Source organism: Fistularia commersonii, chromosome 17 (genome assembly GCF_037954325.1).
Source record: "Fistularia commersonii isolate RoL2024-O1a breed Wild chromosome 17, RoL_Fcom_v1.0, whole genome shotgun sequence".
NCBI lineage: Eukaryota > Metazoa > Chordata > Actinopteri > Syngnathiformes > Fistulariidae > Fistularia > Fistularia commersonii.
The window spans coordinates 13502146-13519177 of record NC_141300.1 but is presented as its reverse complement, the minus strand read 5'-3'; the positions used below and the strand labels follow the sequence as shown (position 1 = coordinate 13519177).

General features: G+C 49.3%; 2 protein-coding genes across 2 annotated transcripts; one reads left to right on the top strand and one right to left on the bottom strand.

Annotated features, from left to right (window-relative positions):
* Positions 1–1422: 1422 nt before the first annotated feature.
* Positions 1423–7693, top strand: LOC147225243 (NAD-dependent protein deacetylase sirtuin-3). Its single transcript, XM_086163826.1, has 8 exons — positions 1423–1689; positions 5636–5862; positions 5939–6091; positions 6165–6397; positions 6480–6580; positions 6661–6822; positions 6902–7114; positions 7341–7693. Exons 2-8 carry the CDS (start codon positions 5642–5644, stop codon positions 7479–7481), a joined length of 1224 nt encoding a protein of 407 aa, XP_086019952.1. The 5' UTR covers positions 1423–1689; positions 5636–5641; the 3' UTR covers positions 7482–7693.
* A 461-nt stretch (positions 7694–8154) lies between these two features.
* Positions 8155–16980, bottom strand: ric8b (RIC8 guanine nucleotide exchange factor B). Its single transcript, XM_086163823.1, has 10 exons — positions 16786–16980; positions 16290–16337; positions 15580–16200; positions 14808–14902; positions 13549–13699; positions 13363–13458; positions 13146–13290; positions 12917–13058; positions 12358–12477; positions 8155–9216 (listed from the first exon to the last, which is right to left on the bottom strand). The coding sequence occupies exons 1-10, from the start codon at positions 16867–16869 to the stop codon at positions 9108–9110; spliced, it is 1611 nt and encodes a 536-aa protein (XP_086019949.1). The 5' UTR covers positions 16870–16980; the 3' UTR covers positions 8155–9107.
* Positions 16981–17032: the final 52 nt, after the last annotated feature.

The window sequence follows — 17032 nt, the reverse complement described above, 5'->3', positions numbered from 1 at the left end:
TTAATCCCAGCCTACTCAGCCTCAAGTAATCATACTCAGTACCATGGACTAAATTAAATTAAATTATCATGTGCAATATGTTGAATCCTGTTCATATTTATAAAAATGTTTACACTACCTTTTTATTGCCAATGCAAACCCAAATGCAGGGCAGACAGCAGAGTAAGAATTTTATTGTACAAGGAAACACATTTCCACACTGTACTTAGGACAATGAACACTTTAAATCTTGAATATATTCCTATCACAGTTGTGCATCTGCATCTGTGCTATCACAACCTCACTGCCTCACTCATTCGCACGTGTCATGCCCTAACTATGTTATCTTTTTAAAAAATTTTATCCATGTTGTGGTTGTCACTCAGTTTCTGTTGTTGTTGTCGTTTTGGTCGTCTATTCCCTTGCTGTTTTTTTTTTTCTTATCCTTGTTGTTGTTCGCTCTGCTATTTATTTGTGAATATCTAATGCTATCTTGTAATTGTCTCTTTTATTTATTTTTATATTCATATTCATTGATACTGTCATTGTTGTGCTGCTGTGACAAAATAAGTCCGCCTATAGGGATCAATAAAGTATTTCTTACCTTGATGTAATTTTTTTATAAAATGTGGAATATTTTTTTGATTCATTGTCATGTGCAATATCACTCCTTTCAATTTTTGAGACATCTGGCACAACTATTTCCTCCGGTATTAATACAGTTTAATCTCATTTTATTCTATGTGTTGAGGACTGTCTTGAGGCGAGGTAGTGGTGTCGAGCCCTGGGAATGGCGGTGGACCCTCCTCGTCCCCTCAGTCCAAGGCCAGGATCCGGATATCCTCGCCGATGGTGGATGAGGCCTATTGCATCAGAGGTTAGTTCGTACGTATATACGGGGAGCAGAGACAAACAGAGACAGAGACTGTGTCTGCTTTTCTTCCGGCAGGACTCCGTTTATTAGTAAAAGCGAGTCTCTCTTATACAAAAGTATGATGTTCTCCACAAAACAGGTGTTGAAACCGATAAAAAACAGGATGTGAGACAGTAGTTATCTTCAAGGCCATTGCAGGACCGTGAGAGCATCGATGGGCTGGTGTCTCACGGGAAAAGAAATGAAAGAAATATACAGAAATGGGGGTATGTATTGGGGAGAACTGGAAAAGTACGGGGAATCTCAGAAAATAGAATTGTCTAACACTATAGAGAAACTCAAATACATGTGTAGGGTGAACTAAAAATATTAAAATGGTGACAATCAAAGTCCACATCATGCTGTAAACAGCCAAATTACACAATCACTTTTGTCAGAATTGGAAAAAAAAGTGAATTAGCAATAAACAAACAAACAGTATTAGTGTGTTACCTGAGAGTGTTGTGTCATCTTCACGTCTTGTTGACAAAAGGCGGAAACAACACACCACGTGACTCCAGCCCGCGTTTTCCCGCCCGCGTTGGCCGGAAGCTCCTTCGTAGCCAGAAAACCGCTACCGAGTGAGCGCTCTGCCCCGCACCATATCACTCCCTCGGCTGGTCAGAATCTTATACTGCAGAAGAAAGATAAACGTCGAATGTCTCTTTATCTGCTCCAGCGTGGACGTCAGTCTCCGACTTTCACAAAGTTGGTCCCTCCGCTGTGAGAACCGGCCAGCGTTCGTCCGTCGCCTCCCCGTGTTCCACACTCGGGAGTCCCGCTCGCTGAGAAGTCAGGTAGCTAACGTCGGTCATGTTCATTGCAATGCTAGCTTCTTACCAGGCTACATTGCACGAGCTCGTCCGGGCTAACATCGGCTAACAGCTAACATCAACAACAGCAGCTAACGTCAACAACACAAAGGAGGTCAGCAGGAACCGCCGATGAACTTCCAAGGAGACGCGATGACTCAGTGTCTCTGATTTATTTTGTATTTCGTTTTAAGGATTCAATATTTGTGTCCTTGAATGACGAGAGATCAGTCTTTATATTCACATACACACACACACACACCGAAATAATACACTGGCAGTACCTTGTGATGGACTTGTAATGGATCAGGCACTTGCAATAAGTCAATAAGTAGCAGTTAGATATTATTCACTTTACAGATACTCATAAATTGAATTTATATCACAAATAAGTATGTTTAACAAAAAGATTTGCTCGAACTAAATATCTGTATCTAGTTGTTGGATGTCATCCTTATATATTATTAATAACAGACATCAGCTCAGAATGTCATTTAACGGGTTTTATGTAAATTGTAAGTTCAATCGAAAGACATACACATTCAGTAGCAGAGCTGCCATGCAAGGATACATTTGCATAGTATCAGGAAGAGTTGGGAATTGAACCATCAACCTTCCTACTGGAGATCAAGCACTCAACTAACTTAGCCAGAGCTGCCCCACTCTCACATCCCACTTCTTATTCTTGCTCAAGAGGGGGTTGAATGACAATAAAACAGGAACCAAGTCCACCCACCCTGGGATTCACAGCTGGCATGTCGCTTGTAGTAGTTTATTTGAAACTGGCTGAAATTAATGGTCAACCAGCAAACAGATCAGAATATTTCTGATTTTTTTTATTGTCAAAGAGCAACTTGTGTGTCAGGAAACTAGTTTTTGGGAAACTTCTGTGTCGAGGTTTGCCTCAGGCAGCGAGGTGTCGGCTGTTGAATCCATTTGTGGTGATCCTTGTGTTCCAGAGGGGGGCAGTGCAGCCTCAGATGTTCTCACCTCTGCCTCTGACGTCCAACTCCAGAGCCCCATTCATGTTTTCAATTGATCATTTTGAGTATGTTGACTTTCAGAAGGATTTATACTGATATAAGTTAACTGGAACCTGACAGGATCCTCCAGGGCCTCTTACTATTTAAAAGGTATTTTCCAGGATATGACATGACCGTATAATCACAGATTTTCTCACGAGCCTTGCATATGCCCTCGAGAGCCGACATTTCCTCTGTAACATGTGGTCGCTGGATTGGTGAAATAGATGTGTTTCTGTATTGACTCTGGAGCGGAGAGTCCGGCGTTGCAGCAGCCTGTTATATTTACTTTTGCAGGGCCACCAACGCGAACCGATCCTAAACGGGGCCTCTTCCGAGGAGTCACGGGATGATAGTCATTAGCTAGCCATCAACTTAGTAACTCCTCCACCCTCCTTCCCGTCCGCGCCGAGCAACAATATATGAACACAAATTAGCACAAGCTGCTTTGTGTCAATTGAGGGCCGAACAAAGATGCTACACAGAGTGATATGTCATTAGTGAGCAGGTGGGCAAAGAGAACATGGAGCTGTCGCCTCTCCAACTAAGTAATGAAGAGGTTTCCATGGAAACCGGTCTCTGTTGCCGTCCCTGGTCCGAGGGGGTTGGGGTTTGAGATCAAAGACTGCTGTTCTCAATTCGGCTGTAAGTGGAGGGTTAAACGCTGGGGCTGCGGGGAGGAAGCCCCCCCCCCCCCCCCCTTATCCCCCCATTAAACACCATCAAATATCCCTCCACGGCCCACTTGTTGCACAGCCAGTCCAGGTAGATGCTCCTTATTTGTTAATTTCTAAAAACAAGCAAAGTGGACCAGTTGTGGGAGACCTGCCGTGATGAAGTTCGGCCAGGGTTTTGGGTCAGAGCCCTTTGGGCACATGACAAGTCTCGCAGAGCATCCTCTGAAGAACTATGTTACCAGCAGAGCTAACATAGTTCCTGTGTCTGTCTCTGACCACCTGCCCGAGTGTGTCGCTGTCACGTAGGGCTGAGGTGGTTTCCCCTGGGCCGCGACTGAAGAGGGCTGACAAACCCTTCCGTCAGCGGGGTTTGGTTTAGTTTTGATAGTTTATGCTATTTTAGTTGACAGCTGTGAAAGGAATTTTATTTCTTTCTGACGTCGTTTCCCTGTGTAAATTCTGAGTTGCTTCTAAGGCCCTGTGAAAGAATTACTTGTCGGGGGCCGATCTCTTTCCGAGGGTCACCGACGAGCGCCGAGGTGTGTCGCTTTGCCGGGCCCGTCCTAATTAGATAACTGTAACCCTCATATGAGCAGTGGCACCGCTGGTGGTCCGGGCCGGGGCCACACCGGCAACAAGGAGCTGTGTGAAAGGGCCAGGCGATGGGGTGGGCCCTCAAATCCTTTTTAAGCCTTTTGTCATTTATACGGGGATTTATATGTCATTAAAGAATAATAATGACATTTCTGCCACAATTAGGTCTTTTTTTCTATGAGAAAAACTGGATGTGTAGAACATTGAAAGTCAGACATGGAAAACTGCCTCAAGCAGAGTCTTCTCTGTTTGTAAGGGTCGTGTTTAAACGGGTGTAATAGCGCACACACACACACACACACACACACACACACACACACACACTTTGGTTTGGAATCCAACTTCCCACAAAGGCCTTTCCCAGCATCTCACTGAGTACACTGACAGCATCGCTAACGCTGTTTGAGAACACCCGTACTGTGCGTAGCTCAACATGCAACCCCAGTTCAAAGTAGTTGGTACACCTCAGTGCGGTGTTTGTTTTTGGTCGCATTCACCGCCACGTTCTTCTACTTCTCCTCACGTTGTTCTACATAGTTCTCCGCTGCACCATCTGTGCGGGACCCTTAATAACTAGGCTGCTGATTTATTGCCTGTACTCAGCAGTGTCTTCTCGAGAGGAGCCCCGGACAAAAGGCCGGGCCCTCGGTGTCCCGCTGTTTTTAATAGTTCTTTAGGATGTGCATGCAAAGAGGAAAAAAAACCCTCAGTAATTGCCTTTTAAAGGAGGCGAAGGAGATTTAGTGTCTGAAAATGAATAGCGTGACAAGAAACAAGACAAAACCTGGGTAATGGCACATTTTCCTCAGATGTTTACGCCTCTTTTTAGATGTGCAGGGCATGTTTTTGGAGCAAGTTCTGCTGTGCACGTCCACCGTGACCCCTCTCCACCCGGAGGCGATAAGGCTGCGGCGGGCAGAAGCCGGCCTTATCTCCCCGCCGGCCCCGAAGGAGCCTGTTTTTATAGCTTGTAGCTCCTTTGTGCTCCCGTTCACCGCCTCTGCCCGATCACTCACTCTCGCTCTTCACACGGACCGCGAAGGCCTCCAATAGTGGTGGAAAAAAAAAGAAGAAGCCCCGCCTTCTCTCTCTTCTTCTACTCTTCTGTTCCCTCTTTATTGAATCCCGCCTCCGTATCATTTATCTCCGCTCCCCCCCTCAGTCAGAGGGGGCCGTTAGGGGGCATCTTCTTTTCTCTCCCAGCTGGGTTTGTTGACACACAGTCAATCTTGGGCTCCCTTTCTCTTCTTCCATCCCTCTTTTTAACTCGCACCCCCCTTTCTCCCCTCTATACCCTCCTCTTTCCTTGAACAGTAAAGCTGCCACAGCTGTGGACTGTATTAGCATGCTAAATATATTGCAGCCATTAGCTTTTGTTCAGTGGGCGACAGTTAAAAACATTTCAACTTGTGTGTGTGTGTGTGTTGGGGGTGTGTTTGTGTGAGTGTAACAGCTTTTAGATACACGGGAGGAATCAAGTCAGTATCTGATTGGCAGGGGAACAAGGAAGTTAAATAGAAAATCAACATGCAATCCAGACCGTATTCTTCACGTCCAGAAGGTGGATCCATCGACCTCACTGGACCGAACGTGGTGTTTATCCAAAAGGCCCCTGCTGATGTTTGTTTCTGCCAGCAGGTCGGGATGAACAGGACCAGAACCAGCAGGGATAAGGAGACCCTCCAGCATCCGAGCACCAGGCTGACGCGGAGCTCCAGCTCCCAGACTCGAAGCGGCAGCCCGGCAGAGTCCCAGAGCTCCGAGCCCAGCCTGTACGGGAAACAACGGAAGAAGCAAACCGACTCGGCTCTGGCCCAAGACCTCAGCCTGATGAGCGTGAGCGGGCCCGGCGGCATACCTGCGAGGTGAGGAGACTGCCAGCCGGAGAGCGGCGGCCAGCGGCGGGCACGTTGTTCACAGAGCGTCTCGCTTTCTCTCCAGTGACCCGATGGCGTCCAGAGGCAGCATCTGTCCACCACTCCCTCGCGGCGGCCTGTCCGCCGTGGCTCGTCTGGTGAAACTCAACCGCTGCAGGAACGTGGTGGTGGTGGCCGGAGCAGGGATCAGCACCGCCAGCGGCATCCCGGACTTCAGGTGGGTCTTCTGCCGCATCAGCCGTTCAGTGTCGCTGAATTTTCCCGGACCAATTTTGCCGCTTCTTCTTCAGGACACCGGGAACAGGCCTTTACGCCAACGTGGAGAAGTACAACCTCCCCTACCCGGAGGCCATTTTCAACATCGACTACTTCTCCAATGACCCGCAGCCCTTCTTCTCCCTGGCCAAGGCGTTGTACCCGGGCAGCCATCGGCCCAACTACATCCACTACTTCATCCGCATGCTTCACCACAAAGGCCTGCTGCTGCGGATGTACACGCAGAACATCGACGGACTGGAGAAAGGTGACCGAGGCCGGCGCCTCAGGCCGTCCTTCACGGGTCAACTCTTGGTTCCATCACCCGTTCGAACCCCTTGTCTTCGCAGTGTGCGGCATCCCGGATGAAAAGCTGGTGGAGGCCCACGGCAGCTTCGCCACTGCCTCCTGCCACCTGTGCTACACGCCGTACCCGGCCGAGGAGGCCAAGGTGCTCGCCTCGCACCCCGGCATGGACGTAAGATCTCGCCACGTTCGGCGCGGCACTCATCGCCTCCCTCCTAATTCCAGCGCGCCATCATGAGCGACAACATTCCCGTGTGCACGTTCTGCGCCGCCACAGTCAAGCCCGACGTGGTGTTCTTCGGCGAGGACCTTCCTCAGAAGTACCTGATGCACACTAAGGATTTCCGCAAAGCAGACCTGCTGATCATCATGGGGACGTCCCTACAGGTGCAGCCGTCACCTCCTGTTTGTCTCGTCTGGTCTAAGCCTCTATCAGGTGTAACTAAAAGCTCACCGGGTTGCTTAGATCGAACCGTTCGCCAGCCTGGTGAACACCGTGCGTTCCACCGTGCCCCGCCTGCTGCTGAACCGCCACGCCGTGGGCCCCTTCGAGAAGACCCCACTGCGGCGGGGCGACCACATGGAGCTGGGTGACCTGGAGGAGACCGTCCGGAGGTTTGCCGACATGCTGGATTGGAGCGGCGAGATCGAGGAGCTGATGAGGCGCCAGGAGGATGTGGTGGGTTCCTCTTTTTGTTAACTAATATCTTATCTACAAAGCACTTGGAGCTTTTGTGTAATGGACCTCTAGACGTTGGAAGCAGTCTTACATGGGGAAGTGATTATTTAGGTGAATAAGGCCATTTTTGTTAATAAACAAATATTTTTTGGCTAATTCACTGTATTTGCCTTCTACTCTTTCCTTTCTTGATACATTTAAAAACTGACGCTCCCCGTCCTTGCAGAGCGTCTGCAGCGGCAGCACCTGCGACATGGAGACGTCCAGGTCCAGACCCGGAGGGCCGACGGCTGCGAGCAGCGGCAGCGAGGAGACGGACTCAGAGACGGACAGCAAGAGCTCCGCCTCCTCCAGTCCCAGCAACTAGTCCTCCTCTAGTCACGGCCGACCCGCCGTCTTTTACTACTAGCATCCGAACTCGGAGTGTATAATGTTTATATGTAAAAATCCTAAAGTATGACGTCCGTTTACATTTAACACGCCTATTTAAAGCACTTGTAAATGTGTGGCCTGTAAATGTGTTTTATATCATTACAACACTGTATTTTAAATCCTTCAATAAAGGTTTTGTGCAATTTTTTTCCACCCCCCTTTGTGTGTTTTTCAAAAGCCTGCGGCATGAAGCAGATGCAGCGACTCTCGTCCCCCACTTTATTCACTCTTCAGTGGAAGTCTACATAAAATAGTTACAGTATGCAAGTATACAAAAAGAACTGTGAAGGACCCTGGAAGAAATACACTGCTGGCCTGACTTGAATTCATTCTTACATAAAGATTAATCTATTAACCGGATCACAACGTAGCTCGGTTTCAGCCTCAACATCCAAAAATAATAGCAATGTTTCCGTCCACACGAGTGGAGATCCAGGTCTGTCAGTTAAACTCCACGTGAGCCAGTGTTAATTTTGTGCTTTGGCGCGAATACTAATATTGAAATTCGGATTTTTTCTTTATTCTTACAGTGATCGCCATCCTTGAAAAGAAAAGGTCAACGTGAAGCCTTAAACCTTTTAGATTTGAATTTTAAAAAATGTCTCAGCTGCGAGGAATCACTTCAGTTTTTAATCAATTTCTTCTGTAGACACGGAAGGTCTCTGGCTGCAGATTCAGCGTCCTCGGTTACCGGCGGCCCACGATGTGCTTCCTCGCAACTCACGAGTGCCTCCAGTCCGTGTGTGTGTGTATGTGTGTGTGTGTAAATATGCTCTGCGACAATGCGGTGGCCAGAATCAAGTAACCCACAGGCTTTGAGAACATCAAGAAGGAATGATCGTTCGGACCCACGAACACTATAAAGAAACCGTTACAGCAGTGCTTTGATTGACACACACACATACAAACTCACTCACACACACATTTTCCTCATACTTGTTAAGTTAACAAAGGTGCAACAGAAATCAGGGCCTTGCAACACAGATCCAGTTCATCTCATGTGGCGGGGACCCGTGGAGCTGTGGTCCACACTGCATGGGTCAACAGTCTCCATTCTCCAAAGAGCAGAGGCTCATCGGGCCGGAGCCGGAGCCGGTCTAGGGGGCCGGGATAGAAAGAAACGGGTCAAACTCACAAACACGCCTGGGGGTCTTAAGGATTATCTCACTTTACGTTCGGGCTCGGTTTCTCCACCCCTGCTCCGGTTTCAATCAATGGCTTTGTGATCAATCTCCTTCCCAAAGGAGTGAACATCGACCAGAGGACATGGAACTCGCAGCAGCTTATTGTTTGAGCTCCCACTGTAACCACGGGAACCATAAATACAACTTCAACCCGCCTGTCAATCAAATCTGGAGTCGTTTTTGAACTTTCACGAACTGCTTCTTCATCTAACCGTCTGTCCTCCGGGTCGCACTGAGGCTGAAGGCTACTTACATTACGTAGCCCGAGAGGAGCGCGTGTGTGTGTGTGTTTGTGTGTGTGGAAGGGGGGGGGGGGTGGGGGGGTGGAGGGGGATCCGGGTGGCTCGGCCAGGACACGGTGACCATCGTGCGCGGCGCTAATCAGAGTCCGATCCTGAATTGTCTTGGGGCGGATCACAGAGGGTTTCCTCCAGAGGCGCCAGCGTGCCGTTGGGTGTGATGCCCATGGGCCGGAACACATTCTGCCTGCGGGGACACACACGCACACACGCCCGCACACACACACACACACACACACACACACACACACACACACACACACACACACACACACACACTGGGCTTAGGGGATATCTGTGGGTCAGACAGGAGGGACTCCAGTGAAAAGCAAAGGCAGAAGAACAGCAGAAAGAGTGTTTTCACTTGGACATCTTCACTCTCGTTGTTCCACAACTTGAGGACCCTCACCCTCAGCCCCCCCACCCGCTCCTTGGACACAAGCTCTTGTCTGACCCCCCCCTCCAACCACCCCTCCAACCCCTCCCCACCCTCCACCCCCATCCTGTGGCAGTTTAATTACTGAATCAGTGCATGGACTAATCTCCTCAAAGCCCAAGCAGCCCCTCCGTCCTAATCCAATTATACCTGCACTGTGTCACCACTCCCTCCCAGATGATTTATAAGAGAATTATCCCCCTGTGATTTAAAAAGAAACCATTTAAATTCAATTGGGAGTTTTAAATATAAATGGCCTTGTAATTTCTACTGAATCCGGCCATTAGATGTGAATTATCCCCAGAAAGATTATGGGCTGAGAGGAGGGAGGAGAACGGCAACCTGGTCAAATCTTATTAGTTTGGTGCCTTTTGGACATATTTTCTGCAAAAAAGGACCGACAGAGAGGCGGCTTTGTGTGTGTGTGTGTGTGTGTGTGTGTGTAGGCTCAAATATACAGCTGTTTCCTCTCTGCCGATGTGATTCCTGCAGCACTTCATTCCACAGGCCGGCACTTAACAGCCTCATGTCAGCGGCCAAAGTCAGCGCACACAATGAAGACTAACAAGGTGTCTCCTGAAAACAAAACGCGGACCATCATCTCTTCCAATTACAGCCGAGCCCCGGCGCTGAAAGGGGACCGGGGCCCGGCCGCATAAAGGGTGGGGTGGTGGTTGTACAGAATATGTGCTAATTGGAGGACCAATTAAACAGTTGGGGAGCACATTTTTGTTGGGCTCTGGACGATCTCCTTAGAGCCTGTGCTCAGGAGGCTCCTCTGCCGAGCGGGAGAAGAAAAGAGGATGCGGCGTCAGAAAGGAATCTTCCTCTTGCAGGTGCACGTGCCTCATTACGGCTCAACACCCTCTCTTTGGCCCGACAATGACGGGGTCAGGTTCCTGACGTCTGCGCGATTGTTCCTCGTCGTCCTCCTCCTCCGGCCAAACCGCCGCCTCTCTCCGCGCCGCCGTCCCCCTGTCTGGCTCCCGATTGGCTCGTCCCCACGCGAACAATAAAGCCGGGACACGCGTTATTAAATGTTATCTGAATGTGACACGCGAAGGCGCCGGGAGCAGCAAGTGGACTGTGTGTGCCAATTAGGTGATAATTACGGAGCAGAGGTAATGAGCTGCGGCGGCGTGCCGACAGGCTTTCCATTTGCTCCGGCTGAATGCTGCGCTGTGCTGGAAGTCCGGCCCTAATTGAAGCCACAGCTAACGGCGGGAGATTCTTGCTTTGATGAATCGGTTGGCAGGGAGCGAGCTCTCGGTTACCTTTTGTACCGGCGCCGTGTTTGACTCTGAATGTTGGCCCCTGCTCAGGCAGGAAAGGTCAACACCGATACGTCCGGGCTTAATGCACAGGAAATACATAATCTGAATATGGCGGGGCCCGGGAGGCGACGGCGGAGAGAAGTTAATCATCTCAGTTGGGGCTTTGCAAAGAAAACCTTGTGCGTTTTTTTTTTTTATGCCTCCCCTTCGCATTATGGTGTTTATTAAACGGAGAGAAGCCTTTGCACTGAATATCATGTGCCGAAAAACAAAAATCCGGAGGACCGACGTTAAAGCGTTGAAATATCCGAGGGCGTTACACGGGCCGTTTCTACTGAAAACCGCAGGTGACCGCCGGGACTAAACCGTCCACACAGATCCGACTCCACCTCGATACATTTTCCAGGATTGTCAAACAGAATAAATCGCTCAAAGTGACACAGATGTGCGTCTGTGCTGCCCAGACGTGTCCCAGACTCGCATGTATTGTCGTCAGGAATGTCTCGCCTGAAGCTGCGGTAACGTGGAGGACGTAAGAACGCCTGATCCGGATTTTTAATCGTAGCAACTATCTGTCACTAGCAACTATCTCATCGCTGCGCACAGTTGAGCCCTGCGTGTGCTCCGGCATAAGAGAAGCCTCGTTCTTCCTCCCTCTTTGTGTAGCTTTTTTTGGATACGGCTGCGGCGGTTTGGACCAGAATACTGGGATCTCGGATCTGCGCCGCCTGCGGAAAACGCTGGACGGCCGCCGTGTCCCGGAATCCTGCCTCCACTCTGATTCCAGACTTGTGTTGCGTTTTCCTGCCTAGACTGCTGCTCAACATTTCACTAACTAACCCTCAGTGAAGGTTTAGAAGACCATCAGGAGCAGAAATATGACAGTATAGCTCACCTGGACTTTGGTATTGAGTTTCACTGATGACACATTTTAAATGACGGCTCCCCTCATGATTTATAATCGCCAAAGTTACAACATCACATTGGTCGATTAGTCATATGCATAAATACAGTAATACTTGTAACTCAATACAATACTTGTACAGATCAAATTTCCCAGTTTGCTCCATTTTATGTCTAAACTCCGTTTATGGACAGAGTGAAGCCGCTCCTCTTTTTGCAACCATCAAATCTTCCCCGGCCAGCTTTCTTCCTGCTTCTCTCCCTCTTCCCTTTTCTCTCTTACGAAGCCTCGTCCGTCCACGTTCCCGCCGTCCGTTGCACCAAATCCCAGAAAATGCCTCTTGCCTTTTCTTTATCACCGTGTCTCACCGACAACAACTTCTCCATCTCTTCACAGACGAGTCCGCGACACGTACACCTCGCTCGTGTTTTTCCATGATTCTCTCTGGGATACCTCGCGGTGGCGGCGCGAGGTATCCCAAACTCTCATCCCGCTGCTCTTAACTCAGATCTGAGCTCCGATCACAAAGCTAAACATCGGCCGAGCGACGGCGCAGATCTAAAAACTAAGCGGATGCACTTGGAAGCCGACGTTCCTCTGTATCCATAAACATACATTTATTGCCTAACCTTATTCCAAAAACTTTAAAAGCCTATAGTATTGAAACCGATGATGATAGATTTTTTTAGGGAAGCTAAATCTTTTTTCATTTACCTTGACAGCTTCTCAAGCAGGTTGGCCAGTTTCTCGGCCTCGTACTCCTTCTGCTCCTCGGTCATCTCGTCGATGGGGTTTGGCATGGGCTCCTCCAAGTGACCGGTGATGGGGTTGATGCTGGGGCGGAGGAAGAAACACCAACAAGCACATTCACACCGCATGTTTTTCCATTTTTGTACAGGTGGGCCTCACTTAAAAATGTACTCGGGTAACGGCGACTCGGGAGTTACGACGGGCTTTGCGATAATATTAAAATACGCGCAGAATGCACTGGCAGCAGTTTTGTGAGTGAGTACGTATTGTGCTCACTTACCCGCGCTTATAATTGGCCTATATACATGCAAATATAAACATGATAGGAAAAGGAAAGGTAAAGCAGCACAGTAAAATGGCCGATATGTATGCAAATACTGTACGGTAAGAAAGGCAGAAACGGTGTTTTGCTTAACGAGGAAATCGCTTAATGACGGACCCCTTGGAACGAAAGTGTATATAAAAATGACAGCGTCAATGCACACACGCGGCAATGTCAAACACAAATGTACAGGGCACTCACAAAGGTTTGGCAGATTTATATTCTTCCGTATCAGAGTCTTCGTCCTCCGAGTACTGAGCCTCGGGCCTCTTCACCACAGGAGGCCTCACCGCCACCAGGCCTGCAGCGTTCCCGTAGCCGGTGTATTTCACCAGGCTCACCACTGAAAAACACACAGCGGCTCCCGTTCCTGCTTTCCCTCTCTCTCTCTCTCTCTTTGGCTTCACGATGGCGGCTCTTTGCCACTCACCGTTCTCTTTGCAGAGGACGAAGAGGAACTCGGCGGCCGCCTGCTTCACGCCCAGGTCGACGTGGGTCATCAGACGCACCAGCTTGTTTCGGACGGTGTTGCCGATCTCCGGCCTGACTTTCACATCCTTCAGTGGGGGGAGCACCTGCGGGTGGAGTGCGGGGTCAGATACCGCCGGCATAATGCACGCTGATGAATCACGGGAGGGACCCTTCACCTGAGCTTTGCTGTATCTGCGGATCTCTCGGTGGTGTCTGGATCCTTCTGTCAGGACGCTCAGCACCGGGATGAGGCCTTCTTTGTAGTTGGAACCCTGCGAGGTAAACAAAGCGCCTTTAACAAAACCTGCGTTTCAACGCTTGGCTGCTGCGGAGCACCGCGCAGATACTTTTCATGGCTTCACCTTGTCGATTCTTTTTTCCATGAAGTCCAGCAAAACCTGCACGGCCTCCAGGTTCTTCCCGCCGTACTTCTCGTGCCCTCCACGGACGGGCACGTCGATGAACACGTCCAGGCACGACATGGGCAGGTTGTTCAACAGGTTGACGGCGTGGCTGCGGAGAGGACGCATGAAATGAGGGGAAATGTTGAATTTCTGCTTTATAAATCACACAGGCTAACATTTGATGATAAAGTAAAGGAAATAAAGATTAAGGTAGGGGAATATAATGCGACCCACCCTGACTTGTTCAGCCCTCTGTACGTCCTAAGAGCAGTTTTAAGGACTTTTTTATTTGGAAATAATTGTTACACGAGAAGGATTCCAGCGAACTCTTGTGCAGTTCAGTTCCTCGTGTCAGGTTAAGTGGGGCATCAGTCAGTTTTTCACGAGACCGTTAAGGTTTAAGTGTACAATTCTTGGCATTCCTGCATTTCAATGAGCCTGGGAAGACGCTCCTGCCTCTGTGTGGCAACAGCATTTAGATGGAAAGCTCTGGAAGGCTCCAAAGAAACACCACTGCTTTGCCCAAACTGTTTTTCCCACGGCACCGCAGCCTACTATCGGACCATGAACTGCCTGTCTTCGTTTGCTATAAACAACTGTCTAATTCACAGACACACACAGATACACACACTCCAGACCTGGTTAACAGAGTAAATTATTCCATTTGCAGGAACAATCTGTGTGTATTCAGCACCTGATTTACTAAGACAGCGGCCCATTATGCAGTCAGCCCCAGTGCCCCCCCCACACACACACACACACCTCCCACCCCCAGCGAATCCAGTGGAAATAACAGCGTGATCTCAGTTGGAAAAAAAACACTACTTACAAAATTCTCCCTGTGATATTAACAATTCACTAATTGTAGTCACGGTGCACCAGTTAGAGTCATTATCACGGTTTTCATTAAGGCTTATTTCCACAACTTTTTTGGACTATATATCTGGTGTTTCTCCTATTTTGCTTTCGCTATCAACAGGTATACATATTACAAAACCTTAAACCAAGCATGTACGTGGGTCAGAGGGCATCTTATGCTCCGTCAGTGCTCGTCTCGTGAGGCGTTCAGATGCAAATCACAGCAGGTGAGGTCCCCGTGTATAAGCTCCTGACTGAGCTTTTCTATGCAAAGCTGATTTAAATATCACGAAGAGAGCAGCATGCTGTTATAACAAATATCAAGTGGGAAATTTCAGACAAAGAGGACGTTTCCCCACCTGTGTGCTTCCTCTGTTTTGTCCTCGGACTCTGTCTTGATCATCAACAGGTGACGCAGCATCGCCGCAATGAGTCGGAACTGGTGCTCGTCCTCCTGCGTGGAGAAAGCCGAGCAAACGTTTCATTCAGACCAACGCAGAAATGTTCATTTCATCACAGCGTGGTACAACAGCTGCCTAAAGAAGGATCTTCACTCTGGACAAATAGTGTCTACGGGGAAGCGGGGCCTACGTCTGCGTTCAAAAGAGGAGCGGGATGAGGATTCGGGGCCTTCTACCACAGTGGGATCGATCAGGTCCGAGTCTTAAACTCACGCCACGTCAGCCGAAGCCTTCACGGTCATTGGGCCTCTTTGGTGACCTCATCACGACCTACAATGATACCATTTGTAAGCCCTTCCTAAGACCGGCTGCAATACATTTGAAAGCAGCTGCAGGTAGAAAAAAAAATCACTTTCGGAAGAGGAAACTAAAAAGTCGTCAGTCCACATCGAACATTCGTAAAATCGCTGGCTCAACGTTTTCGACAACAAGCTGATGGAACACAACGAAATGATGAGAGGTCCAGGTTCAAATGACCAACACACTATTCTGTATGAGATATGTTTGCATTAACGGTCTAAACCCATTACACACTCGTGGGGCCCATTCATCAGAGCTCCTCTCACTGTGCCACAGTGTCTAGTAATGGGCACTGATGTTTATTATTGAACGTTGACAATATTTTCTATGATATGTTCCTGAGTGCAAACTCCTGGTGATGAATGCTTACCTCACAGTCAGTGTAGGAGAGTGTGAGATTGAACAAGGCTTTGAGAGCTTCCATCGCTCTGTCGTTGTTCTCTGCAGGTAGAGGAAGGGGATCCGGAGGAGGCGCGGCTGCTTCGTACAGACCGGCCCAGTGCACGTCCAGGGTGTGCTCCAGCACCTCTGTGAGTAGTCTCACTGCGTGTCTCTCTTTCCTCAAGTCCTCTCGTACGTCGGCTCTCAGGGCCGACAGCAGGAAGAGTAGGCGCAGCGTGAAGAGGCCCACCTCGTGGTGCCACGAGCGAGCCGTGTGCAGGCCGGCACAGAGACCGTGAGCCAGCTTCACATCTGCGCAAACCTGCTGAGCGGCCGAACTGTTGTACACCACGTTACAAAGGCACTTCAAGGCCTCCACCACCACTTTCTCCTCCTCCTCTGTCTGAACCCCCTCCCGAGGGTTCCCCGAGTCGTCATCCCCCGCACACAGTCCGGCCATCCCTCCCAGAATCAGGATGCCCTCCCTGGTGGCCACAGGTGCCAGGACACACTTATCTCTGGACAAGATGCGGAGCGTCTCCAGGCATGTCTTCTGACAGCTGGGCTGCACCTGCCTCTCGAGGACAGCCAGCACACTCTGACACAGTTTCTGAAAGCACACAACCCACGTTGATGAAACCAGGTCAGAAAGTAACACTGATGTAAAATAACTTGAACGCTTAGCTTGCTAATACTCACAGTGCGCACCGTCTCCTCCTTCTGGTTAAAGGTGAAGGTGTGGCTGTTCTGAAATGGAGAAGATGCTCGGGGTAAACACCCCCAAAACACAATGGACAAGACACACATTGTGATCCCAGAGGTGTGGAAGAACTAGCCCCCTATTAAACCCGAAGTTTGAAAGGTGAAATGTTTGAATGAGCCCTGAGATAAAGAGTCGCCACCGCTGACACTACGGTACATATATGTGAAGGAACGGGGGGTGTTAGCAGCTAACTTTAGCATGAGCTTAAAACCACTGCGTCGTCAATGAAGGCTGTCCATTTTTACGGCATTAATATTTAATTTAACAATCGAAATATCGGTGCGACAAAACAAAACCTGTCACTACTAGACGCTATTCATCTTGCAAGAAGGGTTAGCTTCCTCGAAGCTAGCTCCTCCGCCGGAGAGGCGGCTAACGATGAGGCTGACATTTGTTTTGGTCGCCGTGAAAGCGGCAGGAGGAGCGGCTCACCTCTCGGTTGTACTGCCGGAGAAGCTTCTCCACCTCCGCCTCGCTGTCAGTCTCAAGCCGTGACAGCACATTATTTAAATCCATCGTGTAAATCAGGGGAAAACAAAGACTTTTTCGCTTGGTTTTCCAGTGCCGGAGCGCCGGGCTAGCTTACTGAGTGCGTCGGCTGTCAACAGGGAAACTCCCCTGCCCCCAGTGGAGCTGGGAAATGTAGTCCAGATGTGATGAAACGAACTACAAATGTTTT

Coding starts and splice junctions, on each gene's coding strand:
- LOC147225243 (XM_086163826.1), top strand. CDS start 5,642: ATGAACAGGACCAGAACCAGCAGGGATAAGGAGACCCTCCAGCATCCG. Junction 5,863..5,938: donor CCCGGCGGCATACCTGCGAG/GTGAGGAGACTG, acceptor CTTTCTCTCCAG/TGACCCGATGGCGTCCAGAG. Junction 6,581..6,660: donor ACCCGGCCGAGGAGGCCAAG/GTGCTCGCCTCG, acceptor TCCTAATTCCAG/CGCGCCATCATGAGCGACAA.
- ric8b (XM_086163823.1), bottom strand. CDS start 16,869: ATGGATTTAAATAATGTGCTGTCACGGCTTGAGACTGACAGCGAGGCG. Junction 16,338..16,785: donor TCCGGCAGTACAACCGAGAG/GTGAGCCGCTCC, acceptor TCTCCATTTCAG/AACAGCCACACCTTCACCTT. Junction 13,059..13,145: donor CGTCCTCTGCAAAGAGAACG/GTGAGTGGCAAA, acceptor TGTGTTTTTCAG/TGGTGAGCCTGGTGAAATAC.